A 24,042-nucleotide genomic window follows, 5' to 3' on the forward strand; every position below is an offset into this window, starting at 1 on the left:
CTCTGTCTCTGTCTCTCTCTTTCTCCAGCTGGCTTATAGTGGACTTGGAAACCTAAAGCCAAACTAAGCAGATATGCTGTCTGACTGGGCCCTCTCAGGAGACACTAGCAGTGTGCAATGCCTCCTGCAATGCAGAAACTATAAAGTTGGAGGAGCTTGAGGGATCTTACACCCAGAAAGAGAACATGGGCCACACAGTACCTATTACTAGAGCTGTAGGCTCATGGTTGGAGCTGGAAATGATGGCTTTCATAGAGTCATAGTAGTTCAGCTAGAAAAAAAAGGAAGATAGAAAACATTAGTTAACACAAAGATCACCTACCAGGTCAAGGAAGAGTTCCTAGCAATGTTTTAAAGCTTTCTTTGGAGACAGACTTGCTGAAGCAGAAAGGAACCATTTGTGCAGACATTAGGCACATTGCTCTCTCGTGGGCAGACTTGTGTAGGTGGCCTGGGCATGTGGCAAGATCTTCCCTCTCCACTGCTCAAGGCTGACATCAGAACGAACAATTCCTGGGCATCCTGTCTCACAGACCAGGCTGCACGTTCTTCTGCCAGCTTCATGTGGTTCTGAGAAAATCTGTAGAGCCTCAAAGCTTACAGAGAAAACCTTCATCCTTCCTTTGAAATCATCTTGAAATTGGAAACAGTGCTGAGCATCAGATTGAGAAGTGGAGACTTTTACTTTTTCATCCTCCTTTTCTTGGAAATGGAGTGCTGGGCTATGAACATCTGCTAGGGGTTGGGGAAGCAGGGTTTGTGGGCAGGGGCAGTTGTCATCAGACTCAGATGCAAGGCTCCAGATATGGCGGGATTCGAGTTCTCCTCTCCAGCCACCTTCTTCCACAGTGACCACCCTTATTAATAAGGTGAGCAAATAAGCCAGGGGCCAATGGCTCATACCTGTGATCCTAGAAATTGAGGAGATCTGAAGGATTGTAGTTGAAAGCCATTCCAGGTAGAAAAAGTCTAAGAGACTCTACCTCCAATTCAATAGCAAAATGGTGGATGGGAGGCATGGTTCAAGTGGTAGAGCACCAGCTATGAGCAAAAAGGCTGAGCCAGAATGAGAGCTTGAAGTTCTGAGTTCAAGCCCCACTCCTGTCACATGTGCACATGCATGTGTGCACACACACTCAAGTATGAGCATGTAGCCAATAGTATTGCATTTCTTTAATACCAGCAACTTGGGAGGCAAAAGGCAGGAAGATTGGAGGTTCATAGCCAGCTTGATCTAAAAATTAATGACACCCTATCTCAACAAATTTGCCACACATGAAGTTATACAACAGTGGTACTTGGTACTCATATAAGGTTTGTGTTCCAAGGCCAGCCTGGGCAAAGTTAACATGAGACCCTACTTGAAAAGCTAGCTACAGAAAAGCAAAAGGGACCAGGGGCTGGTGGCTCATGCCTATAATCCTAGCTACTCAGGAGGCTGAGATTTGAGGATCATGGTTCAAAGCCAACCCAGACAGGAAAGTCTGTGAGACTCTTATCTCCAATTAACCACCAGAAAACTGGAAGCGGCACTGTGACCTGAAATGGTAGAGTGCTAACCTTGAGCAAAAAGAGCTCAGGGACACAGCCCAGATTCTGAGTTCAAGCTCCATAACTGACAAAAGAAAGCAAAAGGGATGTGTGGCTCAAGTGGTAGAGCACTTGCCTAGCAAAGCATGAGTTCCTGAGTTTAAAGACTACCATTACTTTCTCCCAGTGACATTGATACAGCTTCCCCCACCTCAGCCCTATACAGAAGGTCACCCCTTGGACAACACTGCTTCTGTTGCATCGACCTTCTGGGTTACAGATGATTGAAGAGGGAAAGCAAAAGGTAGACAAACTGGGATTAGAACCTGAGTATAAATTCTAATCTGGACCAAACCCTCCACATTCAACAAGAAATATGGCTCCATTATTCTAAGTGGACAAGTGGAAATGAGCTGGAAGGATCTTATTGAGTGACAGGAATGTTCCATGTTTGACTCATAGTGATAACTGTGTAGCTCAGTAAGCTTACTAGCAATAAACTGTACATGAAAGTTTAATTTATGTGCATTGTAGTTCATAAAGCTAAAAAAGGGAGAAATTTATTTCAACTGCCCTCAATATACATATAGTACTATGTATGCACGCTTAGTCTCATTAGTGTTTTCTTTTTGTACTAAACTATTCAATTTGTCAGTGCAGAGGGTCAAATCCAGAGCTTTGCATATACCAGGAAGTGCTGTACTACAGGGAAATGCTCCCAGTCCTTGAGTTTTTGAGATAGAGTCTCCCTGAGTCTCTCTCAGAGACTCAGGATGCTCTTGAACTGGTGACTCTCCTGCTTCCTGCTCCCACATGATAGCTGGGATTACAAGAGTGTACCTCATCTCCATGCCTGACCTCGTTGAGCTTTCCTAATTACTCTTCTGTTCCACTGTGGGATTGGCATTTGCTTTCCTCAGTTTGTTGATCTTTAATTTCAGACAAATGCTATTTTCTTTTCTCGTTTTCCTTTTTTTCTTTCTATTTTATCTTTGGTGCCAGTACTGGGGCTTCCTGTAGGGCCTCAGCACCGTCCCTAGCTTTTTCACTTGAGGCTGGTGCTCTACCACTTGAGCCACATCTCTGCTTCCAATCTTTTGCTGGTTAATTGGGGATAATACTTTTCCAGGTTTGTCTGTCTGGGCTCTTTTTAAACTCAGCCTTAGCTCTCAGCCTTCTGTGTACCTCGGATTATAGGCGTAAGATAATGCTGTTTTCTTAGTCCAACGTTTCTCCTCATACATTTTTCTTTTTAAGTCATCAAATAAGTTTGGTGGGTTTTCTTCTACTTTCCCCCCCTCACTCAATAATAGCTCCTAGCATCCTTTCCTCACAAAAAAGCTGCTTGTTAGTTTAGAGTCTTCCCTACTTGGATTAAGCCTGATGTATTTAGAAAGGCAAAGGGGAGGTTGAGAGCCTGTGATCCTCTGTGGGGATGGGATGTCATCATTGGTGTAGCCCAAGGATTTCTGCTCTGCATCCTGTCCTGAGTCCTGTCCATGGGCCACCACATCCTCTCTGCATTCAGTTTCTAGGCTCTTCTAAGGACATGTTTTGCTTTCTTATAAATCGGACAAGCATCCTCTTTTAGCTTTTGTGGTGGATTCAGTCTTCACTCATGGATCCTAAGAGTCTCGGGCCACGTGAGCAATCACAGCAGGAAGCTCACATCCTAGAAGCATCCACAGCTTCTAGAAACCATTTACTGTGATTCTTTGCACTTCATGCAATAATTCTTTTTTTTTTATTATTTGTTTTGAGCTAGGTTGATGGATTTACCTCAGGGCCAGTGATGACTTGCTTGGGTGAGTCACCTGGAGAGAGTGGCAGGGGCAGCCTGATTTACTTTTAATTATCATCTTGTTTTGTTTTACCTGAGTAACCCAGTCTCCATGTACTTTCCAGCGGATGTAGTTTACACTGGGAGAGGTCAGAGCTTTGCAAATAGTAATTGTTGGCATGTTGTCAACTTTGGGCATCTTCTTCCAAGTTCTAAGGAGGAAAGACATAAAAACCTCAAAATGGTAAGAACAGCTGGAGCTCTGGCCTCTGGCTCCTCTCAAGCAGCTTTCTCTCCTTGGGCCATCTTTCCAGTTGGCATTTTCCTAAACCCTCCCCTTTTTTATTCCAATTCCTTCATTCCCCAAAGCCTTACCAAGTCAACTAAAGGGAGATGGCTGAATATACCAGGTCATCTGAGCACCCTCTGTCCAAGATTCCAGAAAAGTGGAGCACGGAGCTGCTGCTCCCTCCCCATGAGGTGTATATGGTGGCCTGAGGTGTATACAGTGGCCTGAAGGCATAGGTGCTTCTCTTAGAGCCTCATGACCTCCTGGGATGGAACAAGGGCTCAACAAATCCTGATTAGATGATAACTCCAAGGACCATCCTTGGAGTGTCCTAGCTGGGGCCTGAGCAGCCTTGTAGAAGATGATAGAGGCTTTCCTAAAGAACCAAAGCTTCCTCAGAACCATTATGCCTGAAGGTAGCAGAAGGCATGGTGAGCTCACATGTTCCAAAATCTCTGGAAGTATTGGGAAAGTCCCATGAGTGCTCTGAGAGGGAAACAGGGCAGCAGTTGATACCAGAAGGGACAACTGACCAAGTGTAGACAACTCTGTGGTTCTACTCAACAGCCATTCCCTATTTCCTCTCAGCCCATAGAACCCAGTACTTTGGTGAGGATGAAGATTATCTCTCAAGGATTCATGTGTGGGAATTATGGTCCTCAATGTGGTGATGTGAGATGTTGGGGACCTTTAAGAGGCGCAGCCTGTGGAGAGGTCACTGATTATGCCATCTAGAGATCGGGTTTGCTTTCTCCACCAATTAAAGCATTAAATCAGCCAGGTGCTGGTGTCTCACACCTGTGATCCTAGCTACTCAGGAGGCTGAGATCTCAGAATGTGGTTCAAAGCCAGCCTTGGCAGGAAAGTCCCGTGAGTCTCTTATCTCTAATTAAAAAAAGATAAAGAAACAAACACATTTTTTAAAGGACCAAAAAGTGGAGCTATAGCTCAAGTGGCACACCACTAGCCTTGAGCAAAAGAAGCTCAGGAGCTTCAAGCCACAGAACCAGCAACCCCCCAAAAAGGGAGGGAGGCAGGAAAGTGTTTAAAACAGACAGAGACTTGACTGGCTGTCACTGTACCTTTAAAAAATAAACAAAATGGACAGGTCAAGTTGATTTGAAAGAGAAAAATACAACAGACTCTTTGTTCAAGGAGGGGAATCCAGAACTAGGAATCCACTAGCTCTCTCCTTCCCCCTCTTTTCCTCCCTTCCTCTCTTCCTCTCTTCCTTCCTTCCTCTCTTCTTTCTTGTCCCTCCCCCTTCCTCCTAACAGCATGCTCCTGGTCTGATTGGTGGATGACTTGCCATGCGCTTTGAGGAGCCTCCTGATTGGTTCCCTTGCTTTTTGGAGCACGCACATGAAAGCAGCCTTGTGGTTGGATCCCCTGTCTCTGTACCCAAGGGCAGAAAGGACTCATGATAGGATAGAGGCTAGAGGAACACAACTCAGGACACGGCATTTGGCACCTGGAGCTCAATGGAAACAAGATGGATACTTCTTCTTGAATCATTCCCACCTGCCAAGTTGGAGCCCATCCTAGCAGCCATCTTCTATTCTTCTATCCACATAATCCCTCCCTCTCATACACACTTCTGCCATGAAGCCATATCATCAAAAGGTAATGAAACTAAGGGAAGGAGGCAGTGCCATACTGTCCGGCTTCCACTTTTCAAAACTGAGCTAAAGGAACCTCTAGCTTTCTAAAATTCCCAGATGGAAGAATTTTGACAAATCAATGGGAAAAAAAAACACACCCTAATATACCAACAGATAACTTATATCTGGCTAACAATATAAAGTAAAGGTGACATAGGAACTCTGGGAAAAGTTCTCCTGTATAACAAAATATGAAATTCGTTGTGATACAGTCTCAATGCCGCCACTGCCCTCATTTCTCCTCGTGTGTGTGTGTGTGTGTGTGTGTGTGTGTGTATTTCACCTTTCATCTGGATAAAGATTCTCAGTTTCCTAATGAAACATTCACTCAGCACTTTTTTTAATCCAACCTTGTTAGACTTTCTCCCATCCTGGAGGAATGACAGGAACAGGTGGAGGGACTCAAGTTCTATCCAAATAGACTTGACAGGTTCTCTTACATCTTTGAGACATTTTTCCACTAGGCCCCTCTCTGCCTGATCAAGTCTTTTACTTCTGTTATCAAACTTGCCACACAAGTTCCTGCATCCTCTTCCTACTAGCCAAAGAGAAAGTGAGCAGATTAAGTAGACTGTCATCTCCAAATCCCAAAACTCATGGACTCCCCTCCATGTCTTTCTTGTTCCTTCCTTCAGTAATGGTGGTAGTGATTTGATAAACCCCATTGTGCCAGGGGAAATGCCCTTCTCAGGGTTTATTTCACTGTGCAAATTTATTTGGCTTCTATAGAAATACCCCAAAGCAGCTGGTCAAGTGGAATATTTCTAAAATGACTCAAGAAACAGCTTAAAAACCTGGCAAAGTTACCTTCCTTGTGTTCCCCAACAATAGAGGAATATAATAGTAAGTCTTTTTCCTTAGCCTGCCCCATCTGTGATACTTTGAGAATCTTTCAGCTTGCTGCTTTTTGGGGGAAGAGGAGGAGGCAATCGATCTTTATAAATTCCCCTGAAATTAAACCCTTCTTGGCCTCTTCAACTAACCATTCCCTGTGGAATGTGTGTGGATTTTATCTTGAAACATTTAGAGTCAGGGAAGAGATTTCTAAGACAGGGTAAAAGAGAAAAGAACCAGCTAAGTTTACAGACTTTATAGAATCAAGGAGATGGTGATCAGAGGTCAAACATAACTGATTTGAAAAGAGTGTTTACATTCTAAGAGATAGAACTCCAGGGAACACCTTGAAACTCCTTGAAATGACCACTTAGATATATACAAATTTATTGTACCTGAATTAATTGCTAGGGACAAGACCTCTGAGATGTACTTGATTATTACTGAGCTACATCTCAGTATGAATGAAGCATATGGACATGCCTATGTCTTAGAATTTAGGACAAAAGCTTTTTTTTTTCTTCTGTACTAGAGATGAAGTTCAGGTCCTCATGCTAACTCTCTATTCCTAGTACATTTACTTTTTATGGGTTTTTGTATGGGTTTTTTGGATACAGTCTTGTCAAGCCTGGTCTTGAACTGTGAGAACTGTGATCCTCTTAGCTCTATTTCCTAAGTGGTTGAGATTATAGATGTGTACCACTAAGTCTAACATTAAAAGCTGTTCTCTTTTGGGGGTACCTACAGGAGAGATTTACAAGTTTCTCCTCTCCCAGTTTTTCAGGCTATGTGATATTGGCTTGGTGACCCCTAGATGATGATTTCTCCATGCTGCCACTTGGAGAATTTGAGCACATTTGCATCATCAGTTAATGTTTGTCTTTGAACTTTATCCTCTCTCTTCCTGGAAAAGGCCAGTCCACTTGGAATGCTCATTTCTCAGGGAGTGCTAGTTGAGGGTACTACAGAAAGAGAGAGTTCTACTTCTGTTCAATTCATTAGATAACATGCCTACCAGGAATTGTTTCACTCAATTCTTTGAATCTATCATTTAACCACCCCATTATAATTTGTATAACCTGAGCTCAGAACAATGCTCAAATTCAGATATTTCTGAGAATATGTGGTGGCTTTAGTTTGTTTATTTGATGTCCTCCCATATAGCTTGAATGTTTTTTGTGGAGAAAACTTTGGCAGAATGTTTATCTCTCCTGGTTTAGTCATCAGAAGATTACAAGTGACAAGAAATCAGCCTGTGGTTATTGTCAGAAACTGCCTCCTGGTGCCTTTCTAAAACCATCGAAAGATTTAGGACATATCTTTTGATTGTAATGCATGCAACCAACATGTTCAAGCATTTCTGAAGATAAGATAAGAAAAGATAATCCACAGTCATGTGCCAATGGCTCACACCTGTAATTCTAGCTACTCAGGAGGTTGAGATCTGAGGGTCATGGTCCAAAGCCAGCCTGATCAGGAAATTCTGTGAGACTCTTGCAATTAACCACCAAAAAGCCAGAAGTAGAGGAATGGCTCAAGTGGTAGAGCACCAGCCTTGAGTGAAAAGTCTAAAGGACAGGGCCTAGATCTGAATTCAAACCCCAGTACTAGCTCAAGAAAGAAAGAGAGAGGGGCGAGGAAGGAAGGAAGGAAGGGAGGGAGGGAGGGAGGGAGGGAGGGAGGGAGGGAGGGAGGGAGGGAGGGAGGGAGGAAAGGGCAGTTTTAAAATTCAAATTAAAATGAACTATGGGCTACATTAGACAAAACAAATAAGGAGTGCTCATGCAACGCAAAAAGACTTGATTTTCTGAAGGACATTCCTCACCACTTTATCAAGCATAAATCAAGCATTTAAGCTTGAATGATAGATGTGACAGAGGTTGATAGGGACAGCATAGTGTAAATGAACTTGACGATACACTGTGAACTACTGCTAATTGAATAACGTGTCAGAAAATAAAGCTTGTCTAAAATTATATTTGGCCAGGGGAAAAATAAGATGTCAGCAAAATTACTCTTTACACTTAGGAAAAAAGGAATCATTATATGCAGTACATATGCTTATGAGTAGTCCTTCAACCATTTCTTCAGAAACAGGTTAGGTTTTGAACATTTTAATAATGCTTAATTACCAACTAAAAGTGAAATTTCTTGCATATAAGTTCTGATGAAAGAGCTAGCATCCCAGCCACATATCTGTGTCTATCCATCCTCCATCCATCCTTCATCTGTCTTTCCTGCCTCCAGCATTCTCCTCCCATCTACTTTATCATCAACCATCCAGTCATCCATTCTGTCATCCATCTATCCATTTATCCATCCATCCAAAATTTAAAAGATACTCATGAATAAAGTTATAATTCCTATCCTGTAGAAGCTCCTAGAGAGGCAGATTCTGGACAGAATATACTGGCTCAGGGTTATAACTATAACCATGGAGACTGGCACAAATCACTGAGGATGCATGCTTGTAGAAGAGAGAAAGACTACTCCACTAAGAAGATGCTTATGGAGGTCCAGCAGGGGACCACAGCCAGGAAGATGCTTGGGAACATGAGAGATGGGGATGCTTGTTAGAAGCTTACCCACTCTTTAGAGCATGGGGGTCATCAGGGGTATGAGGCACCATCCCAAAATGGACCAGGACAATTAAGCAGGGCTTCCAATCTAGGATGATTTGTGGATTCCACTTTATCTTCCAGCTAGGGAGAGTCACTGATGAAGAGAGAGACACCACCACACCTGTCACCATCTCCTCTACTGCCCTTTGGTCTGTGTCACCATCACCAGAGAATGATCCTTCAGAAGCTAGAGCAAGTTATACAAGAGTCAAACAAGGGTTTGAAGACCTCATCACAAGCTATGGGTCACCTGACCTTCCTTAACGTTCTGACCTCATGTCCTGCTTATCAGAGAGCACCAGCCGGCTTGCTGTTCTGCTAAACTTCCAGTTCGCTTCATCTGAGTGTATATTTCTGACCCTTCCTTCCCTCCCTTCCTCCCTCCCTCCCTCCCTCCCTCCCTCCCTCCCTCCCTCCCTCCCTCCCTCCCTCCCTCTCTCCCTCCCTCCCTCCTTTCCTCCATCCTTTTCTCCCTTCCTTCTTTCCTTTCTTCCTTCCTCCTCCTCCTCCCTCTCTCTCATTCACCCTCTCTTCTTATGCCAGCAGTGGAGCTTGAACTCAGGGCTTTACACTCTAGCTTAGCTTTTTTGCTCAAGAGTGGCATTTTACCACTAAGCTACACCTCCACTTCTTTGGTGGTTAATTGGAGGTAAGAATATCAGAGTGCCAAGGACTTTCCTGACCAGACTATCTTTGAACCATGATCCTCAGATCGCAGCCTCCAGAACAGCTAGACTTACAGGCTTGAGCCACCAGTACCTGGCTCTATCTCTTCTTTCTGCAAAAATTTTCATCCTGCAGGAGGGCTTACTTCCTCGCCTCCCTTGATCCGATGCAACCTCTAATGAGACCATATTGGCTGCCCTATTGAAAACTGTACATACATGGGGACATGTGTGAGATTTGCACATCCTCTTACCTAACTTTTTTCCATAGCATTCATCAGCTTTGAAGATATCAGATGATTTAATGTTGACTTTTTTCCTTACTCAAGACTGCAACTTCATGACAGCAAGATCTCTGGGTTTTTCTGTTTTGTTTGATTTGAACTCAGGGCCTTGTGCTCGATAAGCAGGTGCTCTACAGCTTGAGCCACACCCTCAGTCTGAGACCTCTGCTTTGTATGCTGACATAATAAGTAAGCATACCCATACTATTGCCAAGACCCATACATAATAGATGCTCAGTCAATATTCAATGAGGGAAAACAGGATTTATTATTATTATTTTATATTTACTTTTTTATATTATTATTGCATTTGACAAAAGCCATCTAAGGAAAATAAGAAGAATGATGTAGGGATTTGATATTGGAGCCAGAGTAGCCAGTTAAAAGTCTATGACGATGATGATGACGATGATGATGATGAAGATGATGATGACAATGATGAAGATGATGATGATGATGATGATGATGATGATGATGATGATGATGATGGAGATGACAGTTTGACTGAGGAGAGTGGCTACAGGGAGGAGCCACAGATAGGAGCTATTAAGGAAATAGAATAGTCAGGATTTGGTGCCATGCTTGGAGCTAGGATGACTTAGCTCACACAGGCAACAAGGGGAGTTATGATGGAAAGAGGAGGATCATCATCATCATCATCATCATCATGATGCCAGTTCCAGGGCTTGAACTCAGGTCCTGAGCACAGTTCCTGAGCTTTTTTGCTCAAGGTTAATGATCTACTATTTGAACCATGGCTTCACTTCTACATTTTTCTGGTAGTTAGTTGGAAATAAGAGTCTCACAGAGTTTCCTGCCTGGACTGACTTTAAACTGCAATCCTCAGATATCAGCCTTCTGAGTATCTGGGATTATAGGCATGAGCCACTGACCCCTAGCAACATTAATTTCTGATGGATGGGAAACACAAGATAAGTATAACTTCTGACATCCTGTCCTTTTGTTCTCTGTGAGACAACTGAATGGATGCATATTTTAGTGTGCCTGTTGATTTTATGATGTTCCCCTCCCCATGACAAGACAGTAACTAACAAAAACAATTTACTTTGAATATTAACCAACCTGCTGGCACAATTTACTGCTTATCCTGTAATCATTCAACTTCCTCATGGTCTTTTTGGAAGCTTGAAAGAAAAAAAGATGGGCACTGGTAGCTCATGCTTGTAATCCTAGTCACTCAGGAGACTAAGATCTGAGGGTCACAGTTTGAAGCCACCCCAAGGCAGAAGAGTTCACATGGCCAATTAACTAGCAAAAAGTCACTAATGGAAGTTTAGCTCAAGTCTAGCTTCAAGTGGAAAATGTCAAGCAAAGATCTTGAGTTCAAGCCCCAGTATTGGCATAGAAAAGGAGGATAGGCAAAAGACTAAACATAGAACTCCCCTATGATCCAGAAAACCCACTCCTGGGCATTTACCCAAATGATCACAAACAAGGTCATACTAAAGCTACCAGCACAACTATGTTCACTGCAGAATTATTTACAATGCCTGACATGTGGAATCAGCCTCTCAGTAGATGAATGGAGCAAGAAAACATAGTATATATACACCCTGGAATCCTGTGCTTCCATTAGAATGAATGACATCACCCCGCTCACGAGGAAATGGAAAGACTTGGGGAAAAATCATATTAAGTGAAGTAAGCTAGACCAAAAGAAACAGGCTCCATGGTTAACTTCATTTGAAAAATTACTATATATCTAGGATAGTCATAGAGGATCACAATAGTTCAATAGCTAGAAACATCTGACCATATAAAATAATGCTAATTGAATGAAATCCACGATGTGGAAACAAGGGGTTTTTTTTTGTTGTTGTTGATGTTGTTGTTTTAATGTACTGTATGAAGTTCTTTCTTATTTTTTCCCTTTTGTTTATCCCCTATAGTCACTGTTTTTTATTCTTGTACCCTGTGTCTTTTATATACATTTATCTGATTTGGGGAAGGGAAGGGGAAATAACAAAATGGCTAAAAAAGGACAAAGGATGAACCAATGCAACATTAATACTCACAAGACACTAGGTTGGAAATGAACTTTATAACTTAGGGGAGGGGACTGATGGGGAAGGGATAGTGGGCGAAAAGTAGGGAAGTAACAATGTTTGACAAGAAATGTATGCATTACCTTATTTATGTAACTGTAACCCCTCTGTATAGCACCTTTACAACAAAATAAAATTAAAATTTTAAAAAGGGGAAAAAGAAGAGTAGAGACACAGGGTGCTGTTGACTCATGCCTACTACTCCTAGCTACTCAGGTGGCTGAGATCTGAGAATTTAAAGCCAGCCGAAGCCAAACAAAAAAGTCTAAGAGATTTTTTTTTTTTTTTTTGTCAGTCCTGGGCCTTGGACTTAGGGCCTGAGCACTGTCCCTGGCTTCTCTTTGCTCAAGGCTAGCACTCTGCCACTTGAGCCACAGCGCCACTTCTGGCCATTTTCTATATATGTGGTGCTGGGGAATCGAACCCAGGGCTACATGTATACGAGTCAAGCACTCTTACCACTAGGCTTTATTCCCAGCCCTAAGAGACTCTTATCTCCACTTAACCAGCAAAAATAAGCTGGAAGTGGAGGTATGGCTCAAAAGGTATAGTACCAGCCTTGAGCAAAAAAGCCAAGAGTGTGAGTCTCTGAGTTCAAGCCCTAGTAACACACACACACACACACACACACACACACACACACACACACACACACACCACTACTAAAAGACAAAAGAAAAAGAGAACTGCCTATGGGAAAATCTCAGTCTGCGGACCCATGTCTTGCTTCACAATGGCCTTAGTTTCTGCTCCATCATATCCTCAGATGCCTTCTGAAGTTCCTTAAAAGAAGGGTTGCTTCCACTACAAGCCCAGCAAATGCATTGCAACCCAAGCCTGGGGCAACCATTAGCTTTTAAATTGCAAAAGAGCTGGCAAGAGTCTGTCTTCTCTCCAGTTCCACAAAGCAGTACCTCCTCTCACCATAAACTTGGCCCACTTATTCAGGACTCAACAACTCCCTCTCCTCATTCTTCATGGTTCCCAGGTGGCCACCAGCTGGTCAGGGCTATTTCTTGCATTCGAATCCCTTTCCCTGTTCTCTTTGGTTTTCTTTTTGATCTCCCACATCTGTCTTCCTCCTCCTCCACTACCCACCAGCCTAAACCCCCTCTTTGGAAGAACCTATCTTCCAAAAAAATCCTGAGGATTTTTTAGAAGTATTACTTCTTTTTTTTATTGTTTTAATTTTTGGATTGTCAGCTGCAGAGCTAAGTAGAGGCCCCCTTTCCCTGCCTCTCCCTGCTCTCCTGGTCAGCAGCGGAACAGCTATCTCTGAACACAGGCACAAGGCAGGCTCAAAATGGACTACTTGCTGATGGCGCTATGGCCCCAGCCTTCACAGAAACACACTCCGGACTGCCAGTTGCATCCCCGTGGCCTTCACCTCATGACAAGGGACTATCTGTGCTGCCTGCTTCCACTTAGCCAGCCGGAGGGATAGGGGAATGTGGTCATGGATGTCATTGGAGCATTTTTTTTATATTCAATCTTCCTATGACTAGATTATTGTACTATAATCTTGGTTGTTGGTAATAAATGGCTTCTCTTGATTTTCCAGGCAGCCAGGAGCGGCTTTGAAATGACAAACTGTAGAAGAGGATGTGATGTCTGCATCTTCAGCTGTGTCAGTGAGTGTGCACCCATCATGGGGTTTTGTAAGGTCCCCTTGGAGTCTACCAGGAGGTTCTATGTTAACACTGCTCTGCCTGGGTGGTGGTGAGACAAAGCTGTGAGAAGAGGGGCTGCTAGTACACCCACATTGTGTCTGTGCTGTGTGTGCACAGGGGACATGTAGAGTGACTATGTATACACAGATCTCTCTCTGTGTGTGTATATATGTGTGTGTTAATGAGATGTATGGGGTGACTGTATACTGATGAACACATATGTGTGTGTGTGTGAACATGGAATCTGTGGGTGAGTGTGCATACACAAACAAATGCATGTGTATGAGTGTGTACACATGTGCAGGTGTGTGTTTATGTGTCAGATGCTGGGAAAGTTTTCTGGAACATGTTGGTGGCATGTATCTTGTGTGTCAGGTGTCACCCACAGGGGAATCTGATGTGGCCCAAGTTCACAGGGTGAATTTACAAGATACTTTTGGACATGCGAAATGAGACTCTGGGATGGAGGTGGCAGCTATGAAAGGCTTGGGGTGGGGTTGTCAGCCATGGAGGACCCTGGTCGGGGGTGTCAGCCATGCAGGACCTGGAGTGGAAGTGTCCCTTACTGAGCACCTTGGTGGAGGTGTCCACTGGGGAGAACATGGGAGGGAGTGTCTACCAGGGTGCAGGCCTTGTACTTGGGATGTGTTTTGAGATGCATGTGGGTTCCTGAGTGCTATGCAGTGTGAGGGTGTTTGTGAGGGCTCTGGGCATCAGTATAGGCAGTGACAAGGGCTGGAAGGAAGGTTTCTTCAGCTTTCCCTGGGTGTCTGTGTTTGTGACCTCATAGCTCACAAAGGACCTCTCAGCATCCCACCTGCAAGCCTGCCTTGCTGGTGTCATGGTGTCAGTGAATGATGATGGCGCATCCAAGGTCCCAGGCCATAGCAGCTCTCCCTTGAAGCTCTGAATCATCATAGGCTTTATGCAGAAGTATCTGCTGAAGCAAATGGCCTTCAATGGATAGCTTGACCTGGGTGGCAGCTCCTCCCAGAGGATGTCAGAGGGGAGCTACTGCTGATCCCTTTTGGGTGTTCAAGTGTCCCCATTTCCCATCATACCCATTTCAAGGGTGTGTACTAACAACTATAAGGATGTCTCAGCCCATAAGAGCTGGAGCTTCCCTTCTGCAGGCTCACAGAGGGAGCACTCTTCCTGAGGACCACCTTCCAGAAGAGGCCCTGGGGCTTCTGTTCATTCTCTAGAGGGAATCTTCCCCTTAAGCAGAAACAAGATGCTGCAAAGAGAGGGTGTTTTTAATAACTATATCCAGCAGCTAAAAATCAGTGATGCTTTCCTTTCCTTCATAAGAATCCTGGGTCTCCCCATTAAGAGTCCATTTTGGATTTTGTTTTTGTGTATGTGTGTGTGTGTGTGAGGCGGTGCTGGTCTGGCCCTGGGGCTTGAACTTGGGGACTGGAGACTGTCCCTTAGCTTTTTTACTCAAGGTTAGTGCTCATTTACTTGAGTCACAGCTCCACTTCTGGCTTTTTGGTGATTAACTGGAAATAAGAGTCTGACAGAATGTCCTTCCCAGGATGGCTTTGAATCCCAATCCTCAGATCTCAACCTCTTGGGTAGTTAGGATTACAAGTGTGAGCAACTGGCACCCAGCCCAAGAGACCACATTGAACAATCTGAAATTGCATGTACTGTACAAGGTCTGTGCTTAATATTAACAAGAAGAACCAGTGGGGTCCTCTAGGAGGCAGCTTATATTTTCCCAAAGGCTCCCAGCTAGGGAATTTGAAGGGCATCATACTCTTCTCAGACTCCTGTGTGGAACTGAACCACAGAGCTGCCTTCCATCATGAACACTCCCTTGCTCCCTCCATCCAAGGAGCCTTATGGGTTTCTGTGCTGCTTCCTGGGCACCATATGCAATATTTCAGGAATCATCCAAAGGCACAAGCAAAAGCAATGGTCCCCAGTGGCATGTGGATGGATTTATTATGGTCTGAGCAGGGCAATTGCATAGCTGACCCTTCACATCTGTAGGTTCTGCATCCACAGATCCAACTAACCACAGATTAAAAAAATATTCAGCAAAACTGGTTTCATCTACACTGAAAGTAGACAGATCCCTTTGCTTGTGATTATTCCTTAAATAAGGCAGTGCAACAATGATTATTCAAATAGCATTTTCATTGTTTCAGGTACTATTAATCACCTAAAGATGAGTTAGAGGATATGGAGGGATATTCGTAGGTTCTATGCAAACACCTTACCATTTTGTATGAAAAGCATCTGCAGATTTCAGTACTGGGGGTGAGGTGCAGGGTGGATTCTAGATACAACCCCCTGAGAATATTGAGGGATGACTATACTTCTCTTTAGGGCAGCTAAACAATGTTTTGAATACAGCTTGAATTCCAACTATAGTCATTTCAGTCAGTCTTTCCTTTCTGTTTCAAAAAGTATTCCTTCTCTAGCATGAGAGCCAAAAGCCAAGGGTTGTTATTCGCTGACTTACCTCTATTTATTTAGGAAAACTTCTCCAGATCCTAAGCAGCCGCCCAGGCAGCCACACCTCACTACCCTCCTATTGTCCTGCTAACACAGAGTAGGGTTTTGGTAGCCTCTTAGCAAGTATGGATTTGCTACCTGAGTCCCAAGGCCTGGAACACTGTGGGTCACCTCTTGGTGGTGAGTTAAATGACTGGTTTGTGCCTGCCCTCCTTCTGTATATACCATACCTGTGGATCTCAGGACCTTTTGGGTGGAAATGGGATAAAGATCTTATTGTTTTCAGGTTGTGAGTAAGAACACTGAGTCCAGGCAAGTACCTGGTTAAAGTCAAGCCTCAGGGAAAGTTTGGCCATGGACCACACCTTTAAGTGGGTGTGCCACATTCTCTTACTGTTACAGTTTGGATTCAGAATGTACCCAAAGGCCCACATGCTGAAGGCTTGGTCTCCAGCTCATGGCACTAATGGGAAGTGATGGGTAGGACATTTGAGAGGCAAGACTTAATGGGGAGAAATTGGGCCAATGGGGGGGGGGTGCTCTTTTCCTATCCCTCTCTTTGCTTCCTGGCCACCATAAGGTGAACATGTCTCCTCTGCCATGACAGTCTCCATGTCTCTGCAGATAAAGTGACCATGACCTGATACCTCTGAAACTGTAGGCCAAATAAACATGTTTTTCCTCTTAAGTCAACTTCTTCAGGTATTTTTGCCTCACACACACTACCTCCCCAACAATTATGGGTTGAGGGCCCATTAGGAAACAGGTGCTTTCCTGCCTGTGCATATTCTGTTTGAAAAAGAATCCAGGTCTACACAATCTGATGTTCAGGTGGTGAGTGGGAAAGGCCCTGGTGTGGTGCAGACCATGAGCATTATGGAGGGAGGGGCTCCTGCTGGGCTTAGACAGACTTTCCAGAAGAGATGATGCAGAATTAGATCCATCACTGTAGGGGAAAGGACTTCAAAGGACTGGGATGGAGGGAAAGATATACTTGTACTGCGAAGTGCAGTTCAAGTAGCCCATAACTAACTTCTGAATGCAGGCAGAAGTGATGTATGACACCCACAGTTATCACCTCTATAACCTTCTGCAAGATCACTGCATCCCCTGAGTTGGTTTCCTAAGTGCAGAAGTCTCAAACTTTTAGGGCAGCTTGGGTCCCTGAATCATCACATGCAGCCCACCCACCAAATGCAGCCAAAGAACTGTTAACTATAGTGGGAAATAAACTTTTGTTGTGAAAAGCCATCGAACTTGGGAGTTTATTTATTATGAGATTTATTGGCCGTGACTTTCAAAGGCCACCCTGTGATTATGTTCTATGTGACCCTCTGAACATTTTATGTGCAGTTAGAATGTTTATCCTGACCTGTGTTGGGATGAATTTTGTTTTCACTAGTCTATCCCCGAGACTAAAAGATGTTCTGTGATGTCATGAAGTGCTTTGTGAATGAATCAGGACCACAGTGCAGTGGGTTTACTGCCATGATGGGTGTATCAGCAAAGCCAAGAAATGAATGCTTCCAGGAGTAGAAAGATGACATTGCAATCTGACATTACAATCTGAAATCCTAAACTATCTTGAGCACGTTTTTGAGCTTTTAAAAAAGACTTACTGTAAATAGTTATATATAAATTCTACCTTTGCTTTATAAAACAAAGTGCTATTTCCTTTATTTTGATATTTCATTTCAATATTTACCTTAATAATTCACCTACAGACGCCAGAATCAGAATGTTCACACATCCCTGCAATACAGTTAAAAAGAAAAAAGAAAAATTTCTTTCAGAAATGAGAATTATATTTATCTCAGACTTGATAAAAGCTTGAATTCTCTCATCAGAGACAACAAACAATACTTTTCCATTTAAAAGGAAATGGAGCCCAGCGCTGGGTGGCTGATGCTTGTAATCCTAGCTACTCTGGAGGAAGCTGAGATCTGAGGATCAAGGTTCAAAGCCAGCCCAGGCAAGAAAGTTTGTGAGACTCTTATTTCCAATTGACCACCAAAAAGCTGAAAGTAGAAAGGTGGCTCCAAGTGTTAGAGTATTAGCTTTGAGTTTGAAAAAAAAAAAAACCCTCAGGGAAAGCGCCCAGGCCCTGAGTTCAAGCCCTAATACCAGTACAAAAACAAGCAAATGAACTCATAAAATGAAAGCTTTTTCGGCTTTCTCTCTCTCTCCAGAAAGAAGGACTTCTGCACTTAAGAGACCCTGGAGCTGCTGCCATAACCTCGAAGGGGAAGTGAGTGTGGCCAGACTGTGCTGTCTGAGTGCCAGACTTCAAAGTCCCAGGGGAGCTTGTCATTACACTTGATCCCAAACGGGAAGACTCCCATCCACTGCCATATGCCTCTCATAGTGATCGGCACTTGGCACAGCATTCAAAAACACTGCACAATGGCAAGCTCTCTATAAGAATAACATTCCCCCACCCCACCCCACCCTGTGTCAAAATTCTGTTAATTTGTTGGTGGCCATTACATGGTATTTTCCAGGATTACTGTGAATGACTGAGGATTATTTCCCTGAATAGGCAACTGGTATTGTATTCATTAAATGTTTTACATGTTGTTTCATTAGATCCTCACAACAATCCCACATGGTAGCACATACCTATAATCCCAACACTTGGTGGGGGTGCTGAGGCTTGATAACTGAGAGTTCAAGGCCAGCTTGAGCTACATAAGGAGACCATGTCTCAAAAATAAAAAAAAAATCCAGTGTGTGTGTGTGTGTGTGTGTGTGTGTGTGTGTGTGTTGGTCCTGGAGCTTGAACTTAGGGCCTGGGTACTGTCACTCAAATTTCTGCTAGTATTATATCACTTGAGCCACAACTCCACTTGTAGCTTCTTTTGCTGGTTAGTTGGAGATGTGAGTCTAGTGGACATTCCTGACTGGGATTGCCTTCAAACCATGATGTGCAGATCTCAGCCTCCTGAGCAGCTAGGATTACAAGTGTGAGCCACCAGCACCCACCTTAAAAATATTCCAATTTTTATGATGACTAATTGTTATACAGTGGGGTGGGCAGTTTTACTATTCCCATTTCAGACAAAGAGACTGAAATTGATGGCTTGCTCAAGGCAATAGAAATTGTAAGAAGCCGAACTGGACTTGCTAAAACTTGCTGTGGTCTTTGAGCTCAAGCAGATTAACCTTGAAAGAAGCCGAGGTCTTAGCTGAGTTCCTGACAAAGCAGTAGGTAGTATCATTTTTTTTAAATAATATCATTTTCTTACTTGCCTTCCTTAGTCTGGGTACCAACAGAATCTCAGCTGGATTCTCTCTCTCTCTCTCTCTCTCTCTCTCTCTCTCTCTCTCTCTCTCTCAGATCTCAATTCAACACATACCAAAAATGGTGTGTCAGGTGCCTTGTGTGAGATTTTTCCAGTGAGCACGCTCTTAATGGGAATTACATCAGCATCATTGGGTCTGTCACTTTTCCGTGTCATTATCATACCATTTAGGAACTCATTTTATTGCAAGGAATCACCCTCTCCTGCTCCCCTCCCTGCATACCTCTCCTCCTGATCGATGTATCATTTTCTTACTTGACACTCCATTCCCAGAGCCCTGCCACCCAGCTCCTCAACCTGTCTCCCCACTGCCACAAAATCAAATGGAGTTTTCTCAGCCTGTCATGTCTCAGATGATATTCACCTCTTCTCTTCCAGACATCTTTTTGCCTTCTCTTGTTTCCAGCTCCTCCCTTCTTTCAGCCCCTTGCTTATGCCCTTAAGCTTCCGGTTTCAGTCCTTTGCTTTTCCTTCGTGCTACTCTACCAAGGGTGGGGAATGTCCAGCCCACAAGGCCATTTAGAACATGAAATCATTTGGTCCATGCAAATCATTTGGTATATTTCCATTGGATACTCAAGACCATCTGCCTCTATTGGTAATATTGTATGGCCTATGAAAGATGTTATAAATATTCAAATGGCCATCTTGTCTCCACTCTTACCAGCAGGGGCCCTTGCTTGTTGCCCTTGGGCTGTTTCCCGTAAGCCAGGGAGGCTTATGTGTATATGGCTCCCCAAACTGGTGCTTGCTTCTTCTGACAGGAGCTTCATATTTGACCTGGGCTCTTCTACAGACCCATCATTCTCAACACTTACAATATCAAACCTATGGCTGTAGCTCAGCTAGCCAGAAAACTTGATGGCTCCATTTGCTTCCACTCTCTTGGTGTGTCCTAGGTTCTATACTCCTGAGCCAGCTAAGGAAGAATAGCTGAGAAAGCATCCAGCCTGGTGGTGTGTGGCATAGAGAATGGGACTCATCCATGTACTTTCTCTCTCCTTTGCTCTTCTGCCTGCCTAGTGTTTATGTAGGCCTCAGCTCTGTCCACTGCTGAAGGGAACACCGGCCTTCATCTAGGCCTCTCATTCACCTGCCTGTAATGGTGCCTAGCTTCAGACCCCAGGGCCCAGCCTGTATTTCTCCAGTGAACCACACCAAATAGTCCTCTCCAGCCCACAGCCCTCACTCTGCTGCTTTCTTGCTCATGAAATTAAAATAGTAATCAGTTACAAATTAGTTTGGGTTGAAACACCCTTTAGTCTGACTTTCAAGGTCTCTTGTCAGTGGTAGAAAAACTCATTCAAATACTTTAGGTTGACATTCAGGGTCTTTTGTCAGTGGTATTCACTTGAAATTTTCATTCCTATTCCTCAGATTAGAGCTCATTCCTTCATTCTTCCTGTCTTACCTTCTTCCTCGACTCTGCCTCATCTCTATAGTTTACTCACATTATCAATTCATCAGATACTCTCATTCTACCCATGTTTCTGTTTCCTTCAAGACTGATGTGATTGTCTTACGTCAAAAGATAAAGGTTAGCTGGGTGCAAGTGGTTCATGCTTATAATCCTAGCAACTCAGGAGACTGTGATCAAAGCCATCTTGGGCAGGAAAATCTGTGAGACTCTTATTATTAATTAACCAGGAAAGTCCAATACTCTTATGATTTTATTTTTGTCTTCCAAAAGGTGTTTTGTGTATATGAGTGCGTGTGTGAGTGTGTATGTGTGTGTGTGATGTGTTTGTGTAGGAGTGAGTACTGGGATTGAATTCAGGGCCTGGGAACTGTCCTTTAGCTTTTTTGCTCAAGGCCGGTGCTCTACCACTTGAGTCATAGCTCCAATTCTGGCTTTTTGATGACAAATTAGAGATAAGAGTTTCACAGACTTTCCTCTGTAGCTTTTTGAGTAGCTAGGATTACAGTATAAGCCATCAGTGCCTAGCTCCAAAAGGTTTTAATTGCAAAGTTCATTGACTAGGTTTTTCCAATGGGCTTAGCTACAATCTGAACACATATTTATTCGATAAACTCACAAATCTGGGCTTCTGGCTTTGAGACTCAGTATACTATAATCCCAAATGAGTTAAGCAATTTATGAAAGTAATAATAGTCACCAGATTTTTATTTATTTATTGCTCTGGTAGGTAACAGATGATCAGCCTCAGGACAAAGTAACCAGTGACAGCCTGACAATAAATTTCTTAGTTTTGCTGGTTTCCTTTCTCCTAGGTCCTCTTTTGATAGAAAACCCAGGTAAGACACCTGACAACTCATTGTTATTCTGAAGTCATTTTGCTTCTGACTCTTATTCAAACCATCTCAGGGGCTTTGTTGACATTATCTGTTGATGGCTATAATCCATCTTTCCAGGGAGGTTACCAGCCCATCAAACAACACTTTTCCTTCTGCAGAGATCCAAGGTTTGAGATCAACTCCTGACGACCAAGGCAAGCAGTTGCCAGGCCAGCTGCCTGTACCACACCCCTGGGCACATTTCTACAGAGTAATATTTACAGTGCTGGATGGCTGGGCACTGTGAAGCTTAATGAGATTCTTAATAAAAGCAGCCTTCATTAAGACAGGGGGCACAGGCAACGTGCCCTTGCTTTTGAGGAGAGGACGACTCAGTACAAGATGAATGCTCCCCCTTGGCTTGGAAATCATGCAGGTCAAGTGCCTTGTCATGCATTAACAGCCTTTTTAAGTTGCTAGGCAGACTGAGAGGAACGGCCTAGATAAATGAAGGCAGAGGAATCATGCGATCTGTCTTGGTAACATCAACGCTGAGACGCAGCAGCTGCATTTAAACAGAGCAATTTGCTAAATGAGGGCTTGGCTCCTTTCCAGGTAGCCAATGTGACACTGGGCTTGGATGAATCCTTTCTTCAATCATGCATCTGTCTAGACGGAGACATGAAAGGCCAGGTTACAGACACCATGGCAGCAGCAGCAGCAGTAGCAGCGGCTTTGAAAACCATACATAAAATACCCTCAGTATAGCCAAAGAAACTATATGTCTCCAGAGAAGCTTCTAGCCACATGACAGCAAGCATGGGACAGGGGTCCCTCTGTGTGCACATCTGCCTGATACATGGCTCACCAGGTGCACAGCAGGCAGCTGAGGTAGTCTTTGTACAGGATGCAGTAGAAGGTCAAGATTAGGGGGCAGAAATACTGTTATGCCCTATGTTGTTTTGAAGGCAGACTTTTAAATCATTTTATATACATTCTTGGCTTAATTTTTCTAGGTCAGTTTTAAAATTCCTAAGATAAATGAGAGAATCATCTTAACTTTCAGACATAATCCCTCTCTGTTTGACCTTTCCCCTATTCCTAATACTCAAGTCCATCATAATCATAGCTGTAGATGTGCTAAGTATACCATATGATCACTCAGTTCTAGGCCCTCAGAATCTACAAAACACATTGGTGGACTGATGACTAGAACATGGACTAACGTGACTGGGCCAGTTGGAATCACTGGAGGGGCATTTGTCATTTGTCCCAATTGTGATCAAGTAAGTGGCCAGCAGACTTTATTAGGCTGTAATGGGGACATTAAAAAATGCAATTCAACTGACTGGTTTTACTCTGTGCCCCAAGCTTGTGTTATTTTTTATTATTGCAATAGAAAGTTTCCAGGGGCAAGGATTTGCCTGAATTCTCCTGCAGCCCTGTGAGTCTCTGCCTCATTAGTGAGCAGCTCCACCCCACACTGGAACTCACTGGGTAGACAGTGGCCCTTCCACCCACCCTCCATGCTGGCCTCAGCTTCTGTTTGTTCTGACTCAGAAGGAAAAGTTTAACCAGATGAATCACCAGCAGCACTTCCTATGACATCTTGGGGAAAACTACAGTGTACTTAGGTAGAACTCAGAAGCACTTCACTTATTATTGTGGTTTCTGGGCTACACAGGTGGAAAAATTTAAGTTCTACTCTATGTGGGCCCAGAAAACTTTCTCTCCAACATCCTCTGTTCTGTTTTGGAAGTTTCCTATCACCAGGACAAAATCTGCACAGAGATGGCCTAAATGTAAACAAAGAAACTGGACAGATCTGTCCTAGGGAGTGGGTGTGACATTATTCTCCTCCTGTCTCACCTAGCTCTCCTTCCATTCATGAACTGCTCAGAATCTGGTTTCCTCATCTGGACATAAAGAACAGAACATTATCTGGGGGATGACTTTTCTCAGTTCTCCCATGGAGGGCACCTAACCAGCACGTTTTCCATAAATACAGGTTAAAATCGAATCCCCACATACGATGAATGACTAGGGTGTGGTTGGATCAGATTTTATCAATGAAGGTCTTAACAGCAAAGACTTCAGAGGATGGGAAGGGACTTGGTATGCCTTGGGGAAAAACAACCAAGTCATTACATTCTGAGAAGACTCCACTTCTGTTCAAATCCTCTCAATGAAGAAACGGCTCTGAAAAGGCAAAAGTTACCCAGAAACCCTCTTGAGAAACAGGGTTCTTACTACACCAAGTGTAATACAGATGACTATTTTTTGAAAGATCTTTGCATGATTCTGAACTGAGTGCAATAGTCTAAAAGGAGCTTCAAGAACATTCACTCATTGAAGCAGCCTTCACAATAGGTAGTGATGAACAAGATCCCTGGTTTTTGTCAGCCCAGGGAAAATGTGGCTTCCTTTATGCTAATTGAGATGAAGTCTGGGGTTCTAAGGATACAAGACAATCAAGAACATGCAAATTGTGAAAATCTGAGAGCTGCCAAAGGATAATTAGGTGACAGATTAGGTGACAAGGCAGGCAGTCCTTGCTTCTACTTATAAATAAACTTGTTTATTGCACACAACCCCGAGGCTCTGCAAAATGGCACCTGAGTTATTTAATACTACATTTG

At 43.5% G+C, this 24,042-nt stretch overlaps 1 protein-coding gene across 1 annotated transcript in view; it reads right to left on the reverse strand.

Annotated features, from left to right (window-relative positions):
- LOC125347610 (WD repeat-containing protein 49-like) overlaps positions 1-19,324 on the reverse strand; it is a 69,556-nt gene extending 50,232 nt beyond the window's left edge. The window contains exons 1-6 of the mRNA XM_048340604.1: positions 19,223-19,324; positions 17,572-17,618; positions 15,384-15,502; positions 8,680-8,902; positions 3,405-3,522; positions 202-271 (exon numbers count right to left, since the gene is read on the reverse strand). Of these exons, the coding sequence (XP_048196561.1) occupies positions 202-271; positions 3,405-3,522; positions 8,680-8,902; positions 15,384-15,502; positions 17,572-17,618; positions 19,223-19,324 (679 nt within the window). The remainder of the gene's footprint in view (positions 1-201; positions 272-3,404; positions 3,523-8,679; positions 8,903-15,383; positions 15,503-17,571; positions 17,619-19,222) is intronic.
- Between the last annotated feature and the right edge of the window lie 4,718 nt (positions 19,325-24,042).

This window comes from Perognathus longimembris, chromosome 3 (genome assembly GCF_023159225.1).
Source record: "Perognathus longimembris pacificus isolate PPM17 chromosome 3, ASM2315922v1, whole genome shotgun sequence".
In the NCBI taxonomy this organism is placed as follows: Eukaryota; Metazoa; Chordata; class Mammalia; order Rodentia; family Heteromyidae; genus Perognathus; species Perognathus longimembris.